Here is a 17,176-nt window from a genome sequence, read left to right on the forward strand (position 1 = left end):
TATATATATATGCAAAAGCAACAGAACATCATATAAAATGTCTTACGAGACAGTAGATCATATATAATGTTATATAAATCAGAAACTATATATACATATATGCAAAAGCAACAGAACATCATATAAAATGTCTTACGAGACAGTAGATCATATATAATGTTATAAAAATCAGAAACTATATATACATATATGCAAAAGCAACGAAGGGCGACGATCGACGACGAAGGACGACGGCGAGGAGGATCAGCAATGAATCCACTTTGATATTTACCAATCGCATTAGCACTGTGCACTATAAGCAGCACCTACATTTTCACATGACATTGATATACAACATCCACTTCAGCCGATGACCATCTAAACAATAATTATAAACAGAGACTAGATCCAAACTACTGTAATAATTTTTCACCAACTTACCTTCAAGAAAATGAACATGGAAAGTCGAGGATAGCCTGAAGTGAACATCTTCGATTGTAATCATGACCAAGCAGATTGCTCCCAATCAACTTCCATCTCTGGAACCTCTCAAGTGCGATGTCAGCGACGAAGGGCGATCGACGACGAAGGAAGTCTGGGACGTGGGTTGATCTCTGTTTTTCGTCCGTTGATCTCGTTGTTGGAGTGACGACGGCAATCGAGTGCTTGACGACGGCGACGGAGACGACGCCGGTATTTGAGTGCTTGAGGACGGCGACGACGATCGAGTGCTTCTCGCCGATTGAGGACGACGAAGAAGGGCTGATGCCGAAGAAGCCTGACGAGGACCAAGATTGCCGACTACCACCAAGTTCGTCTGGGTTTTGTTCGTCTGGGGTTCATTTGGGTTTTGTTCTTCTGGAAAAGGGGGGAGGGAGGGGGTAGGGGGGGGAGGGGGGATGGGTTTTATAATGGAGGAATCCGAGAAAAAAAGGGGAATGGAGGAAAAAACGGGATAAAAGATTTTTTAAAAGCAGGGGTATATTAGACTAACTAGGGTTATTATATCTTTACTAATAGGTTAGTAAACTTAGGGGGTTATAGAATTTAGAAATGGACTTAGTGGGTTTGGAAAGTGGTATAATGGACCTGGAAAAAATTCTCCTATTACTGTATCATCTTATCATGGTTTAAAAAAAAGGAATAGTATCAAAATAAAAATTAATTTTTCCTGTTCTCTTTAATCTTCATGCACTTTCTTTTGCCATTATTCATATGAAATTATTAAACTATTTTTACTTCAATATCATTTTTTACATATGAAATGGTAAATTAATAATTTCTCATAAATATATAAAGATAAAAAAAAGTGCAAATGAATAGGAGGGGGTGTGAAAATAATTTCACATTCATATTCATCTGGAGTGGGTATCCAAACTGTCACTTGCATTTTTAAACGACTCAAATTCAGAAAAAAAATGTATTGAAATGAGAGAAAAAAAGGATTTCAATACGAGCAATTCAAAAATATATTGAAGGATTCAAATAAATATTTCTCGCTGGAAATTTAACGGTAGCACCAAACCTAGCGCGGGGTTTATACTCTGACAGCCGCAATACCTAACCTGGCGCGGTTAACTGAACTCTTAAACCCCTAGCACAACTCGCAAAACCCTTGGCAATGGCCGATTCTGAACCAGAATCACAACACAGAACTACGACGACGAGGAAGAAGAAGACGATGAAGAGGAAGCTAAGAAGCGCCTCCGAAAAGGGAAGCGATGAGCAAAGACCTTCCAAAGCCCCTCGCCTCGACCGTTCAGAGAAAAAGAAAGAGAGAAAGAAACCAATACAAGAAGTTGTCCCAGAACATGGAGAACCAGTCGAAAACATCGAGGACGGCCACCCTTGGAGGAATCTTCAGCTAATTTTGTCTCTTCAGAACAAAGACATCGATATTCAACAGTTAGTTTCTCTCTCCAACACATTTCTTACTCCAATATATGTGTTATCATGTACGATTGTATGCGCGGCTTAGTTGTTAAGAGTTGTTTCTTTTTGTTCAATGGAAATTGAGAAAAACACGAAATCATGACATACATAATTGTAGCTGTCTTTTATATTTAGACTTGGGCTGCATGTAGAAAGATGTGGATCTTAATGAAGAATTTTGATGTAATATGTTAGCAGAAGTAAAAGAGCTTTAGCTATAGGTGGTTTGCAAAACAAGAGTGGGAGATGGATTGAGGTAAAAGATATGTACTCATTACAGTGGGATCCATAAGTAACTATAATTCTTAGCAAGGGAGATTTTAAACCACACAGTGAATAGTCACTTCAAATCCATCATGATTTCAAATCATTTCCTTTGAAATCCACGTCTCCCCAAAACCGAGCCTTTGTTTTTTTGTGTATCGGTTGTTGATTGTTGGTTGGTCACTTTTTTTAGTTACTGATGAATGTCGGGATTCCATGCAGAAAGGTGGAACTAGCATTTGGTTTTGTGAAATCGAGAGAGAGCAAACAAGGGGATGACGATGCTGAAGGTTTAGAAGCGATTAGCATTCATAGGGTAATGGTTTTCCTCACCAATTGGGTCCAGTCATTGTTGATTTCTTCAGAGAAGAAAATTAGGGCTGAAGGGTATAAGCCTCAGTTTGGAATTGTAGGGTCATGTTGGGACTATAGAAGCTGGGAAATTTTCAGGTACTGTTTGGAGGAGTCTTTGAAAATGCAGGTTTCATTGAACATTTCAAGAGACTTCCTACGGGTTATACACTTCATTGCAAAGGATGCATTGTCCAAACTGAATGTTGTTTCACATTTGGAAGGAACAATTTTGAATGGTATAGACTTTGAGTTGTACAGGATTGTTGTTAGTTGTGTTTCCTTGGTATTCTCATCCCATAGTGGAATTCTAAATGAAAACTTGGACCTGTGGATTATGACTGCTGATACAGTCCTGGAGCTCGTTAAGAAATTTTTTGATCAAAATCTTGAGGGTGGCAATGCGGATTCATTTTTCCTACAGTTTTCATGTGCTGTGCTTGAGCCATTCGTCAAGTTTTTGAGGGTCCACCCTACTCGGAAAAATGGTTTCCGTGACTTCATAGATAAGCTCCTTGAGCCTCTGTTGCATTTGTTGGGTGTCTTGCACCTTCAAGTTGATGGGAGTTATTCTGGTTGGACACGAAATTTGCTGAAGCTTATCGAAGAAGTCTTTTGTTGTGGGTTGTTCCACCCTGCTCATATGGATGGTTTTCTGAGCTTGCCAAGTACTGGCAAGTATGTGACATTTGATGATGGAAAACCAAGAGATTCAAAAATCATTATTAAAAGTTATCACAGGCACCTTTTTGATAAACTGGAAAAGGTTTTGGCAGGGAAGAATATATCGGCATCAAGTGGTGTTGGAGATATGTTTCACTTGTTCGTCTCTTCTGTTAAAAACCAAAAGGGAGCTTCAGTTAGGGAAGGTTTGAGGCAGTTGGAAAATGATTTTGCTGGTCATATGCCTAATAAATCAGACGTGAACATTAATTTAGTTTCGGAAAAGAGTCATGGCTCAACATGTTTGAAAGCAGAAACCAGGAAGTCACTGATTGACTTCTTTGTACAGATTGTGGAACCTTTGTTGCAAGAGTTTAACATCTATATTCAAAATGAACTGGAGGTGGGACCTGCATTGTTCGATGTACGGGACACACTCAGTTCTACCAACAAAATACTTGTTAGCTTTATGCATGATAAGTTGTACATAAGGAACGAGGATATCTCTGAAGGAGCTTTTTTTAATTTCTTGAAAGGGGTCTACGATATGGTTTTGTCTTTTCTTCCGAAAATACTGCAACTATGGCAATCAACAGTTGATGGGGACAAGATAACAAAGCTGCGGATGTTTAGTTCCGTAGCCACAGAGCTTGTTATTGCTGTACGTCACTTGGTAAAAATTGAATACAAGGTTCTTGGGAATGACTTGGAAAGCTTATGGCTTATGGTGTTCTCATTTGCTTCCCTTAGCCTCTCTTTGCCTGATTCACCAGATCAACACAAATTGATTTCAGAGATACTTGGTCTTGGTTGCCAACTGGTTAATCTTTATAGCGAACTTCGACAGGTTAGTGTTATGCTTTCTGATTAGGTTACTCGGTACCTTAAAAACTTTTGTAGGAGGTAGAAATTCGTAACAGTTGTTCTATTTACTTGTATAATATGGGTTGACTTAAACTAAGTGTTATCTCTCTCTTGGAGATTTTTTTTGGTTGCATTCCACTCGGAAACTCTTTATCATAATGTAGGTTTTTATGGATCGGTAATTATTTGTCTGCTTCTTACATATTGAACTATTTTAGGTAAATGATGTTATTTGGGCACTGTGTAAAGCGGTGAGGCGTTTGGTACTACATGCCGGTTACGGAGAAATGATCAACACTAATGCACCTTTGTTATGTCGTGGAGCACATGCAAAGTCAGTGAGTTTGGTATTATGCTCACAAGAGTTCAGGCTTGCCATTCGTGATGCTATTGTGTCCATTCCAGAAGGGCAAGTCACCGGCTGTGTTCAGCAGTTAAAAACAGATATCTCAGAATGCCTGGAATGGGTTAAAGCTACTTATTCGTTGTCTGCTCAAAATGAACTTGGCAAACTGGATCCGCATAGTAGCGGGCTTTATTTTGATGTGCAAGTAGAACTTCTGGGAAGATGTTTGTCTGATATGCATACACTAGTTCTGGATTCACTGACCATAACATCCGGTAACAGTAATCTCATAAGTGTTTCTGTGAAGGATCTGATGACAGTGTTACGGCCTAGCATGACTAGTCTGGTTGCAGTACAGCCCGATAGTGTAAATGAGTTTCTCTTTACATTTACAGGGAAAAAACTCAGTGATAGTGGGACTGGATGCAATAATTATTTATTATCCACTCAGTGGATTCTTCTGTTTTTCTTTCGTCTATACCTATCCTGCCGAAGCGTATATAGGCAAGCACTAAGCCTTGTGGGCTCAGATACATCGAGAAAGATGTCTGAGCTGATGGGTGACTCACTCACAGCCCACGCTGGGAAAGATTGGTTGGAGAAGACTGATTGGATTTCTGGAGGCTATTTTTCTTGGATTTTCCAGCCTTCAGCTTCTCTATCCACCATTTTACAGTCTGTTTCAGACTTTTGTCTTGAAGGCAATATGGCACATTGTGCCCCTTTGGGTTATGTGTTGAACACCATGGCTATTCAGAGGCTTGTTGATTTGAATAGGCTGATAAAGTCTTTTGAGTATCTACTGAAAAGGAAAGAATATCTGAAGTTGATGAATGATGTTGGGTCGTCACCAGGTAGTAAAAACAGCAAAAAGTTGAAGAAGTGTATCCGATGTTTGAGGCAAGAGGCAGCAGACCTAAGCAACTTTGTGATGGGATACCTCCCATTTCTGGCCAAAGACCAAACGTCCAACTCTTCATCTGATGACCCGACTTATAAAACTTTGGATGGCCAAGCACTATGTCAATATGACCAGTGGGATTTTGAGATTGGTGCTTTAAATGAAAAGTCATTGCCTTCTGCACTTTGGTGGATTATTTGCCAAAATATTGATGTTTGGTGCGCTCATGCTGCTAAGAAGAAGTTGAAAATGTTTCTTTCACTTCTATTCCAGAGTTCTCTTCTGCGAGTTGGCAGCAGTTTTGACGACTTTGCAAAGCAGAAAAGTGATGGACATGGCCATCTGAAGAACATCACGGCACGCCAAATCTCATTGGAACTTCTCCGAGACACTGTTCTCTATGAGCAAACGGTTAGGATACATTCTTATACACTCATCCATACTACATGTATGCCTCTCAATGCATGTCTAATAACTTATGTTGGAGTTCTCAGAGCCACTCCCCTCAATTTGCACCTATAGACAAATCGTCACTTTTTTTGTCCCCTCTGCCATGTGTGTGTAGGTTACATATATTGTGTGTTCTATGCTCTCTGCATTCTTGCTATTTCTCAGTTTATACACTAATGCATTATGTGGTGTTCATTCTACCTTTTGCACTAGTTTGTTCGCAGGCTTATGGCATCGAGGTTTTGCCGTATCTTGGAGAAGTCAATCATATCAATATTCACTAATGTCGGAGAGATTGATTTGAAGTCATCACCCAATTTGCTCGAGGTTTCAAGGGTGTGCGGCAATTCATCAACTTCTTGTTCTGCCAACAAGCATGTTATGAATGACTCTACTTCAGTCGCAGAACCCATCTCTTCTTCATCTAAGAGGCCGCCATCCTTTCTTTCACATAGCGTGGGTTTCGCTGATTGTCAAAATTTGCTCAGCTTTTTGTGTTGGATGCCAAAAGCATGTTTAAGTTCTAAATCATTTTCTCTGTGTGCAACCTACATTCTCAACATTGAGAGGTAGCCTCTCTCTCTCTCTCTCTCTCTCTCTCTCTCTCTCTCTCTCACACACACACACACACACACACACATGCACACAGTCGCACCTAGGCAACACAATTCCTTTTACTTCTTGATGCAAAGTTCCACTGATTCAATTGCTACGATGTGGTTCAGGCTTGTAGTTGGCAGCTTATTAGATTGTCATGGTGCTTTGTACTCCCAAAACGTCTCTGAGCTCTTCAAATTGATACTGTCTTGTCGGAGGGCCCTTAAAAATCTAACGGTGGCATCTTGTGAAGAGAAGATGGGAAGCAGTCAATCCTCCCTCGCTGTAACAATCTTCCAGAGTTCATCTATTTTATGGCTTCTAGAATCGTTGTCTGCCGTGATTTTGCCTCAACATGCAGTTTCAGAAAATAGAGCTACCCAAGAGATTGCCTTTTCTTTGATGGATCACACATCATATGTTTTTCTGACACTAAGCAAATATCAGTTTATACATGCGGTTCACTTACCTATGAATGTGGAGAAGCTTTGCGAAAAACAAAATAATTGTCCTGTTCTCCACGAAGGGTGTACTTCGGACCTGAAGGGCATCGATGCATGGAAAACTCTGGTCCTTATAGCTGAGACTTTGAAGGATCGGATGAAGAGAGAACTTGTCTCTAAAAGAGGCCTTTGTGATACAAAAATGCAAGTTCATCTAAGTTTTCTTGAACTTATGAACTTATCTTCACTTATTTCTTGCTCTCAAGGTTTTATGTGGGGGTTGGCAGCTGCCTTGGACCACATAGATATAAACAATAGAAAAGTTAAAGCAAAATTATCGAGACAGAAACATGAACCTATGGACAAACTAATCTGTTGCATAGATGTGTTTGCAGAGTTTGTAAATTATTTCATTGGAGCGTTGCTTATTGAGGATGGCCAATTGCCAGGTAATTTCTGGGATGGTCAGAATCTTCCCATGTCAGCTAGCAGTGATGATACACTGGGGGTGAAGGAGTCCTTTTTGTATGAAAAAGAGAATCAGAACTGTGGAGCTGTGAGGAAGTGCTCTGCATCTTCATCCGACAACAACGATTGCTCTGATAAAAGTGATTGGAAGAAAAGGTTCCACTCAGAAAATGCAGATTTTGGGGACAGTATTCTTGCCAAGTGTGATTCTTTTGATCTTTGTGGATTAAACAAGTCTATGTTGAATGGCTTTTTAAGGGGTGAAAATCCCGAAGCTGCATTTTTTCTCAGACAGCTTTTTATTGCTTCTTCAGCACTTCTGAGGCTAAATTTGCAGATCAAATGTGCTTCCTTGTCAATAAGCTCAGTTCCAATTTTTGTGGGCATTTCCCAGGTTTTGTTAGCGGAATTTGCAAACAAGGTTGAAGTTCCGTCGCCATTGTCCCTTGTTTGCTTAGATGGCATCGTTAAGTTTCTTGAAGAGATTGGGAGTCATCTTCATCTAACCAATCCCACCGTTTCTAGGAATTTGTATGTCAAGATGGTAGAATTACACTTAGTGGCCATAGGAAAATGCATTGTTTTACAAGGAAAGAGAGCCAGTTTAGCATCTCATGATGCAGAGTCAAGTGCCAAGACATTAAGTGGCCACATGGAATTATCTGAAGACACACTTTCCTGTGGGCCATACTGCTTAGACGAATTAAAAGCTAGGTTGAGGACGTCATTCAAAGGGTTTGTCAAGAAACCATCAGAGTTGCATCTGTTTGATGCTATTCAGTCATTGGAGAGAGCACTAGTTGGAGTGCGGTTAGGATGCACAATAAACTATGAGATATGTACAGGAAGTTCAGATGGGGGAAAGGTTTCCTCGATTGTGGCAGCTGGCATTGACTGCACAGATTTGGTTCTTGAATTTGTTACAGGTATTATTTGGTTGCTTTTTGTAGGTGGAGTTTTTCGCAAATGAATTTGATGCTCTATACATTCTTTGTTACATTTACAATGCATTTGACCCGATCACATTTTGGAGTTCAAATGTGGGATATATTATATTCTGAACCTAATATAAAGGCATTCATTCTTTGAAAATTGTGATCTTTATCTTTTGTTTACTGCACCACTGTTCTGATTGTTTACTTGCCTATTAGGACGCAAACGTTCGAGTGTTGTTAAAAGTCACGTTCGGAGCTTAGTTGCCTGCCTGTTCAACATCATTCTGCATTTGCAGGGTCCATCGATTTTTTACAGGAATATCATCACTAGTAAAGGTGATGCTGATCCTGATCCAGGATCAGTCATTCTCATGTGTGTTGAGGTATTAACAAAGGTTTTTGGAAGACATGCTATGTACCAATTGGATTCCTCGCAAGTTGGGCAGTCCTTGCGAATACCAGCGGCTTTATTTCAGAATTTTTTCCAGCTTAGAATTTCTGAAGCTCCTTCTGCAGAATCTGCACCTAATTCTCTGATGTTCTTGGATGGTCGAGATACTGAGATTGTAGAAGTCACGAGTTCCTGTGTTGTGGACCGACGGTTCTTGATTGACCTATTTGCTGCATGTTGCCGGTTACTGAGTACTGTTCTTAAGCATTACAAAAGGTGTGCTTCCTGTTTGTTTTTGAAACAATATAACACAACTATTTTATTTATATGCAAGCTTGGTGCTTTCGTTTATGGGGGAACTTCATATTCCAAGTTATATTGTTTTTCTGTGGAGAAGTTTTGAAACCACCAAAACATGAAAACTTAGAGATTAGTCTCATGAGTGTCAATGTTATATTGAGGCCCAATAGAATGACCAATTTGCCCCTCCCCACCATGACCGAACCATGGCCGGCATCAACCCAACTAGCTGACCACTGTTGTTCACACAGAGACGAACTGTTGCCATGACTCATTTCCTGCTACCACATTCCACCACAATCATCATCTCTCTTTACTCCCCTCTTTGTATCCCTCAGTACTGTTCTTAAGGATTACAAAAGATATGCTTCCTTTTGGTTTGAAACATAATAACAAACCCAGTTCATTGACAGATAAATTTTTGCTTTCTGTTTTTCCTGCTTCCCCTACCCATGTCCCAATAATTTTGCTTTCCATCTCTCTCCTCTCTACGTTACTGATTGTTGGTATATGCAGTGAGACGGAGCATTGTGTTGCTCTACTTGAAGATTCAGCTTCTGTTCTCCTTCATTGTTTGGAGATGGTAGATCCTGCTGCAGTAGTCAGAAAATGTTATTTCACATGGGAAGTACTAGAGGCAGTGAAGTGTGCTTCCTTTCTTCGACGAATTTATGAGGAGGTTTGTGTTATTTTGTTCTTTGATTTGAATGGACATGCTTCACTTTCAAACACATTCAAATCACCTCAGACATGGGTCTGATGTAGCCTGCAAGGACTATTGTTAGAAACAGCTGATCGAACATGATTATAGTGTTTCTGTCAGTCTTGCTGGAAACATTTAAGAGAGATCCATCTTTTGCATGCAATCTATAGCCACTAGAAGGATTATGGACTAGGCTCCAGCTGGCTGCCTTTCAAGGGAAATCTCCCACAAACTGTTGGCACTGGCGGTAGAGTTCACAGGGTACCTTGTGCACAGTAGGGCTGGTCTTCTGTTGTGTCATCTCATCTCATCTCTTCGTTCTATACTCCTACCAACAAAACAAAAAACAATCAGGGTAACTACTCCGAGTGACCACAATTGGTGTTGATGTGGGACAAAGAATTGGACGATGTACACCATCTTGGGAGTTGTCCTCAAAACAAGATTACTGTGTGTAAAGAATGGGAACTTTACCGCTGAACGTTTCTCATGTGGAACAGTGGATGTTACCAACTTACCGCAGACTTACTGGTTTGACCAATGGACAATTACACCTTTGTATGATTATTCCATTCTGTATGTGAAGTTTAGTTACTTACCAGACTAAATTGTATGGTTTGGGAAGACTTTCATAACTAGTTCCCCCAACCCCAAGAAACCCCCCTCCCAAGAAACAAAATTTCGTAATGGCTGTCTGAAGATTTGGTTTCACATTCTAGATCTAGTTCCCTTTTGTTTTGATTTGTTTACTTGCTTTTTTTCAGATGAGGCAGCAGAAGGATGTTTTTGGCCGACATTGTTCTCTGTTTTTATCTAATTACATATATACTTATTCAGGATTTGGTCCCCTTAAAACAGGCATCAGAAGGTTTGTGTCTGGCATCTTGTTGTTAACGGCATAGGACAATCTCAAGGTTTATTCCTCTTGCCACTTAATCACTACACCTAAACATTGTACTTCTTAATTTGCAGGGAAGTAGATGAGGCTTTGAGACCGGGTGTTTATGCTCTGATAGATGCTTGCTCAGCAGATGATCTTCAACACCTTCATACCATATTTGGAGGTAAGCAATCTCGATTTCATGTGGGGTCCAGAGAACTGTTGAGGACATTTTGTTTCGTTTGGCTCACAACTTTTTTTTCTTTAAATTCCTTTGCAGAGGGTCCTTGTAGAAGCACTCTGGCAACTCTGCAACATGATTATAAACTGAATTTCCAATATGGAGGAAAAGTGTGATCGTGGTTTTTTCCCTCTGATATGGGATTCTTCCTTTGAAAATCCTCGAAGGCAAGGTTGTCTATTTTCGATCTTTTGAAATTCCGATGCGATGTGAACGTCAGAGCGACATTAGATATTTACTTCAGGCTAAACTCCACGTGGTAGAACTGAAGCTGTACCTTATGATCAAAAGTTACCAAAAGGGGGATATTCAGCTCAGTCATCAAGTTATTCAGCTCAGTCAGCAAGTTATAGTATGAATTGGGGAAATTGTATAAAAGCTGTAATTTCTGCTAACTACTGTTGTCAGAAAGTATAGTTTATTCTTCTTTAGACGTCTTTCCATGGTGATATCTGAACCATGCTGCTGTTCGACCAGATGATACGAACGCATTTATGGGTTTCTTTAACACCTTTGTCTAATTTGGCAGATTCCTTTGCAAATTAGAACACCTCAGTCAACTGTTTCCGAAGTCATGTATTGCTTGAAGTTTGTTCACATTCTGGGTTAATGCTATAGCTTAGAGTTATAGCTGTTTCTCCGGGGAAAACAAAGTTCACGACCTGTGGGCCTTCTAACTTCACGCGGCATTGCTTCGTTTCCCTTTGATTTGGCCCTTACAAAATTTCTCATTGATTATGGAAATTAGTGCTTCAAAATCTCACACGTAATCATGTTAGCTGTTGGGTCTTAATCTTTGGGACCCCTGTATAACTTCTACGCGTTATCATATTTACTTTTGCTTTTAAATTTAGTGGTAATCCTTAAGTGGCATTCTAGCGAAAGTATGATAGGGTTATTGGGAATTGATAACCATGGCTGTAAGAAGCTCTACCACTGGTTTATTATTTAATCCAAAAGTATTTATTAGTGAATATATAGAAAGAAAAGTTTGCCAGTTTACAATAAGACTTTAAAGTGGAATTTTTCATAGGTAGTAGGTAAACAACTTTTCCTTTATTCGGTAATCTTAATTCCTGGACATGTTGTGTAACAAATTTTAACCGTTCAGTGTTTATATGTGTTTGAACGTTCTAGATTTTACAAAAATTCTTTCAATGAAAAGTTTAACTTTTCCAAGGAAAAATTTGAACGAATCTTGACCATTTATTATAACAATTGACGGATGGAGATTGGTTATGTTTGATGTTTTGCACAACCGTTGTGCATGTAGCATCTTTGATTGCCAATATTGCCAATTGGAAAATTCCGTGATAAACGCCCTTACTTGGGCGTGTACGATATTTACTCCTGAATCCTTTAAACTCATACTGTACCATTATGTGTAGAAACTCATGACAATTACAGTATATAGTAAAAATTTATAACAATTGCATAGAAATACAAAGGCATGTCTTTAAAATTTAGGCAAAAAAATATAGAAATGCTATGTTACTAAAAATAAATATTGTCAATTTATGTCCAAATGTTAACGACTAGTTATCCAAAAGTTATGAATTCTTGACTTGTGTTGTGAGTTTTTATTCAAAGGGAATGAACTAAATGCGATTCGAATGGTGCATATTAATCACACCCAAATGAAGATGTGTATTGTATATCTCACTTCAGGTAATTCCAATTTAGGCTGTTTGTGGATGATTTCGTGTCCTAATCATTCCCTTTTAAGAGTTCATTGAGAACATTAATTGCATGAGAATTATATCGGTCACATATTAATCAAATCATGATTGCATTATATTTATCTGATAATATTATGATAATTTTAAGAGTTTGTTGAAAACATTAATTGTGCCAAATTAATTTGGTCACATATACCAATCAACTCATAACCACAATGAATTTATCTTTCTTGAGATAAAATGCATTCCGATCCAATATGCCTTCCTATCTTTTTTGAGAAGAATGAATGCATCTTCAAATCATAATTACCTATATGTGATTGATGCAGGGAGAATCATGAAGAATATTGGTTTATTTTTACCAATTACTTAGATTTATACTTGTGACGGGAGACTCTTGTCTTGTTCGAATCTCTATGTTGTGCCAGTGATCAACATATAATTTTTCGTGAAATTGGTGTTCTCAGCGAGCTATAAAAAGGGAACTATTTCGATTATCAAAGTAAACCCGGAAACAGCCTAAAGTTGACGGTCCAGTCCCTCCAAGCCAATTCCATTCCACTGCTGAACTACCAAAGTAAGAAATCAACGGCTCTGAAACACCCAACACAACCTAAACCACTAGTCCTCTGTCCTACCACATCACACACGTTTTGCCTATAAATTCATTAGGGCCTCCATTTCTCAAAACCCTCTTCACCTTGTCCAAATCCTAGAAACAAAATACTGGAGTAGTTCCCTTTATTAATGGCGTATGGACGAGACAGAAGCTCCATCTTTGAAGGGTTCACTCTAAGTCCTCTTCCATACCCAGTTCTCCTAATCCTAGCAGTGATTTTCATCTTCCTTGGCCTGCAATGGTATGCTTCCTATGAGGAAGTTATAGAGAGCACAGAACAAAGCTTGGGTTGGGTTCTTTTCGTCATTCCAGTGGTTATAGTGATTGTTGTGAGGTGGTTGTCCTCTCTGGAAAATTCAGATTGGCCGTTATCGGCCGTGGGTTCGGTTGACCGGAGGCGTCGCACCAACTACTTGACGTCGGAGGGAAGCTCCCCGTGGGCCGTGGCGGCCGTGATCTTGCTGCTGCTTGTGATGGTGCAGTACCGGTCTGCCTTTCTTGATAGTTGGTTTCCCTTTTTTAGTTCTTAATAATTACAAGGTTTGATGATTGATCATGCACTGTACGTATGTTTTTGTTGGGTTTTCTTATGAGCGGTAGTAGTCGTCAAACCACATGTACCAAAATGTCTATGTATATATTTTTCCATGCCTTCTTCGATCGTTAATGCGTCTGAAATTGCTCGAAAACAGAGGTAATTCGGTATAGGTGACCGGTGCTGCAGAAGTAGGTATAAGTGTGAATAGGGTTTATGGGTAACGTATCTTTCTGTATTCAAATTCCTGTCTTTTTGTAATATTAGAATCGTGTACTTCAAAATTTTCATTATATGATGATAACTTTGTTGAAAGTAAGATATGGTATTGTGGAATTGATCAGGTCTAGGGTTCTTGTTTGATCGATGAACCTAGTGGGGATGATAACTTTCTTGATTGTATTTCTAACCTTGAGAGTTTTTTCCAATATAATTTAGTGCTTCAATTACTCATGATAATTGTTGGTTGAAAGCAATAGTATCTAATTTGAGTGGTTCAAGGCAACTAGTGAGCCATTAGATTGATGGAGCCCATGACTGGCACGAGTGCTTGCTTTTCATTGAATATTTGCCATGCTTTCATGATTAGCCCCTTTATTTGAAATTCGAAATGCCTATGATCAAGCGGTTAAACACTTCAAAATGGATAAAATTAACATTTTTTTTACTACTATTATATGGCTTTGTTTGGTTAACATTTTAGTTTTAGTTTAATTTTTAATCGTTATTTTTTTTTTCAATCATTAATTTATTTCTTCAATTATTACTTTCTCATCTCTCTCTATCTCTCTCCAATCATTACTCATATTTTCAATCATTACTCTATTTTTTTCTCCACCCACTACCAAAATTAAACTGAACTAAATTCTCAACCAAATAAAACCATTATACTTTCATTTGGAATCCAGTCTTCCTTTACTCTCTTTTGCTTAAAAGAAATCCCTCCTCTCTTTTTTTCACCAAAGACTCATTTTTTCCTCAATCAAAGTTCCTTCTTTCAGATCCCTCACAAGGGGAAAATTATTTTGCAACTCTACCACCGGCACACGCATCGCACAAGTGTGTGGACCCATACAGTTAACGAGAGATTATTCATTTTTCTAGAACCCAAAACACAATTGTGAGATTATTCACTATTCCCTAACACCGTTCCACGACATAATTATGTGAATTCACACACTTGTGTAGTGCAAGAGGCCCCTGGAGCGGTGTCTGGAGAGTGAACAATGTTTCCTTGAAGAGGTGTAACAAAACATATAATAGAATAATAGTACTCTCTCCGTCTCATAATGTTTAGAATTTTCAGGAATGCGTGTCATTTTTAAATTGCATATATCTTTCAATCCATAATGTTTTAAGAAATTTTTTGAACTTTGCATAATAGAACAAATTAAACTCTATCAAACAAGATTCATATTGCTTATAAATAAAATATTATGGATTAAAAAGATATTGTTAATTTTTTCATAAGGCTGGAATAGTGAAAGTGTCAAAACATTATGGGACGGAGGGAGTAATAATTAGAGCAATGATAGACTAAAACCAAAAGTTAGACAAATTCCAAAAGGATGATGATTATTATTAGTTTATATTTACTGAAAATGCTCCAGATTTTAAGCCTGACATCAACCAATAATACTAAAATAATAATGTTATTCAACCATAGGTGTTGACCCTTTATGGGTTCCAATGATGTTTGATAATGTAAAGTGGTGGGAACTCTCTGTCCACTGTGGTGGGGTCATAGCATGAGACGTTGAGTTAAATCTGACAACACCACTTACCCAATCTCTTCAAACCTAACCTCTGGCACCGTGGTCCAATAAGATTTCACCACGTGACCCCCATCACTAGAAGGAAGAGTTGTCAGCATGGCAGCCAGCAATGTTCGATTTGAAACTTGAAAAAGTTTTTTAGGATAATGAGTGAAAAAAAATAAAGATAAAAGAGTAATACTAATTTGTAAGAAAATTTATAAAGAATCGTGCACAGAGAGAAAATGTTAAGTCTAAAGTCCAAAACAAAGGGACCGGTGAGGGGAATAGTTGAGGCGCGGAAAGTTGCCCGGACGGACCATAAAAAAAAAAAAAAAGGGAAAAAAGATTTCACCTTAAATTTTGTGGAAATTTCTGTGGTAGAAGTGAAGTGACTAAAATCAACGATGTCATTTCATATACTTCGTTTTAATGGAAAATCATCGGATTAAATAGTGAAATCATCAGCTTAACGACCACGGTCCTTTTGTCTTTTCAATTAGCAGTGGTGTGTGGAAAAACTGAGGGAATGGAACGCGACATCTTACAATCATGTGTGGGGCTGTGAAACAGAGGAGTTATCCGAGCATGATTCGTTACATCGTAAACTATAACACCTATTAAAGCTCGTTAATTTTAGTTTTCTGAGCTCGACTTCTAGCTTGGTTCATGATGAATTTGATGATAACTTGTTTGATACTCCCTCCGTCCCAAAATATTTGGTATTTTTCGATATTCGCGTCGTTCTTTAAACTCTTATATATCTCCCAATTTATGATATTTTTTATAATTTTGAAAACTTTGTATTATAGATCTAATTGAGAACTATCAAACAAGATCTATATTGCATATTGTTGGAGATTCATATTAGAAGATACAAACGATTGAAAACTGACACAAATATCGAAAAAGTCCAAATAATATGGGACGGAGGGAGTATTCGCTTGGAATACTACAATACAAAGGTGTTTTTGTTATGAAACTTCGTTAAGTATTTAAAGCCATGGGAACAAAATTTAATTTAAACAAAATACGAGATTCAACTCGTAAATATTTATCTCACTTACGATTACGAGAAACGTGGATCCCTTACGATTACAAGAAATGCGGATCTTCACATTCGTATGTAAAACATAAGGTAACAAACTCTTTTATTCATATACCATATATTTAGTTTTCTAAACAAAAAAGATGTAAGATCAGAACACATAAGTTTTTCAACCTAATGATGTTTACCTAGCTGATAAGCGGGTGAATACAAAACGTTATCCTCACTTGTGATTGGTTAAAACAATGGGATAGTTCCCACTTAAAAGAGTGAACCCCATAGTGTTAGCCAATCGCAAATAAGAATAATCATTCACCCACCTATCAGGTAGGTAAACGCGCTTGTTTTGGAATTTCTTGGGCTAATCTCACCTTCATGTGGATCCAAACCACTTAGAATGAAACGAGGACTGGTAAGAAACCAACAACAAAAGCACCACCACCAAGATGGCAACACCCCAAGGTGAGCCCCCACTTTGTTGGGCCGGGCCATGCTCGGGTCGCAAAGCCCGTAAGCCGAACCTCAAACTGGTTAATGCTGGAAGAACGACGAAGATGAGCAATACAGGCAGCATAACGAGGAACAGATGAAAGTTGACCATGGTGTGTTGCATCTGTGCCTTGTAGTTTGTATATTGGGAGAGTGACAGCAAGAAGATGACAATGGCGAAAACGGCTAGCAGCGGGAGCGGTGGGGTGGAGACGGAGGTCAGAGTCTGAATTGTCCACCCCTGTTTCCACTCTGGACCTCTCCTCTTTGGGTACAACCATTCCATCTCTGATCTCTCTCTCTATAGTTGTCCATTAATGGTTTATATAAGTGATGATATATAG

General features: G+C 38.7%; 3 protein-coding genes across 3 annotated transcripts; 2 read left to right on the top strand and 1 right to left on the bottom strand.

Annotated features, from left to right (window-relative positions):
* Positions 1–1,483: 1,483 nt before the first annotated feature.
* LOC131308031 (uncharacterized) lies at positions 1,484–11,305 on the top strand. The gene is made up of 10 exons (XM_058334838.1): positions 1,484–1,884; positions 2,398–4,036; positions 4,272–5,711; positions 5,964–6,319; positions 6,476–8,184; positions 8,410–8,860; positions 9,401–9,563; positions 10,352–10,455; positions 10,560–10,651; positions 10,748–11,305. The coding sequence occupies exons 1-10, from the start codon at positions 1,601–1,603 to the stop codon at positions 10,822–10,824; spliced, it is 6,315 nt and encodes a 2,104-aa protein (XP_058190821.1). The 5' UTR covers positions 1,484–1,600; the 3' UTR covers positions 10,825–11,305.
* Positions 11,306–13,073: 1,768 nt separating this feature from the next.
* On the top strand, positions 13,074–13,860 carry LOC131308032 (uncharacterized). Its single transcript, XM_058334839.1, has one exon. The coding sequence runs from the start codon at positions 13,135–13,137 to the stop codon at positions 13,534–13,536; it is 402 nt and encodes a 133-aa protein (XP_058190822.1). The 5' UTR covers positions 13,074–13,134; the 3' UTR covers positions 13,537–13,860.
* A 2,429-nt stretch (positions 13,861–16,289) lies between these two features.
* Positions 16,290–17,160, bottom strand: LOC131308034 (uncharacterized). Its single transcript, XM_058334842.1, has one exon. It carries the CDS (start codon positions 17,116–17,118, stop codon positions 16,717–16,719), a length of 402 nt encoding a protein of 133 aa, XP_058190825.1. The 5' UTR covers positions 17,119–17,160; the 3' UTR covers positions 16,290–16,716.
* Positions 17,161–17,176: the final 16 nt, after the last annotated feature.

The sequence above is a fragment of the Rhododendron vialii genome, chromosome 11a (assembly GCF_030253575.1).
Source record: "Rhododendron vialii isolate Sample 1 chromosome 11a, ASM3025357v1".
NCBI lineage: Eukaryota > Viridiplantae > Streptophyta > Magnoliopsida > Ericales > Ericaceae > Rhododendron > Rhododendron vialii.

Excerpts from the sequence above, each read along its gene's own strand:
- LOC131308032 (XM_058334839.1), top strand. The coding sequence starts at position 13,135 with ATGGCGTATGGACGAGACAGAAGCTCCATCTTTGAAGGGTTCACTCTA.
- LOC131308031 (XM_058334838.1), top strand. The coding sequence starts at position 1,601 with ATGGCCGATTCTGAACCAGAATCACAACACAGAACTACGACGACGAGG. Across the intron at positions 1,885-2,397 it reads AAAGACATCGATATTCAACA|AAAGGTGGAACTAGCATTTG; the intron begins GTTAGTTTCTCT and ends GATTCCATGCAG. Across the intron at positions 8,861-9,400 it reads GTTCTTAAGCATTACAAAAG|TGAGACGGAGCATTGTGTTG; the intron begins GTGTGCTTCCTG and ends TGGTATATGCAG.
- LOC131308034 (XM_058334842.1), bottom strand. The coding sequence starts at position 17,118 with ATGGAATGGTTGTACCCAAAGAGGAGAGGTCCAGAGTGGAAACAGGGG.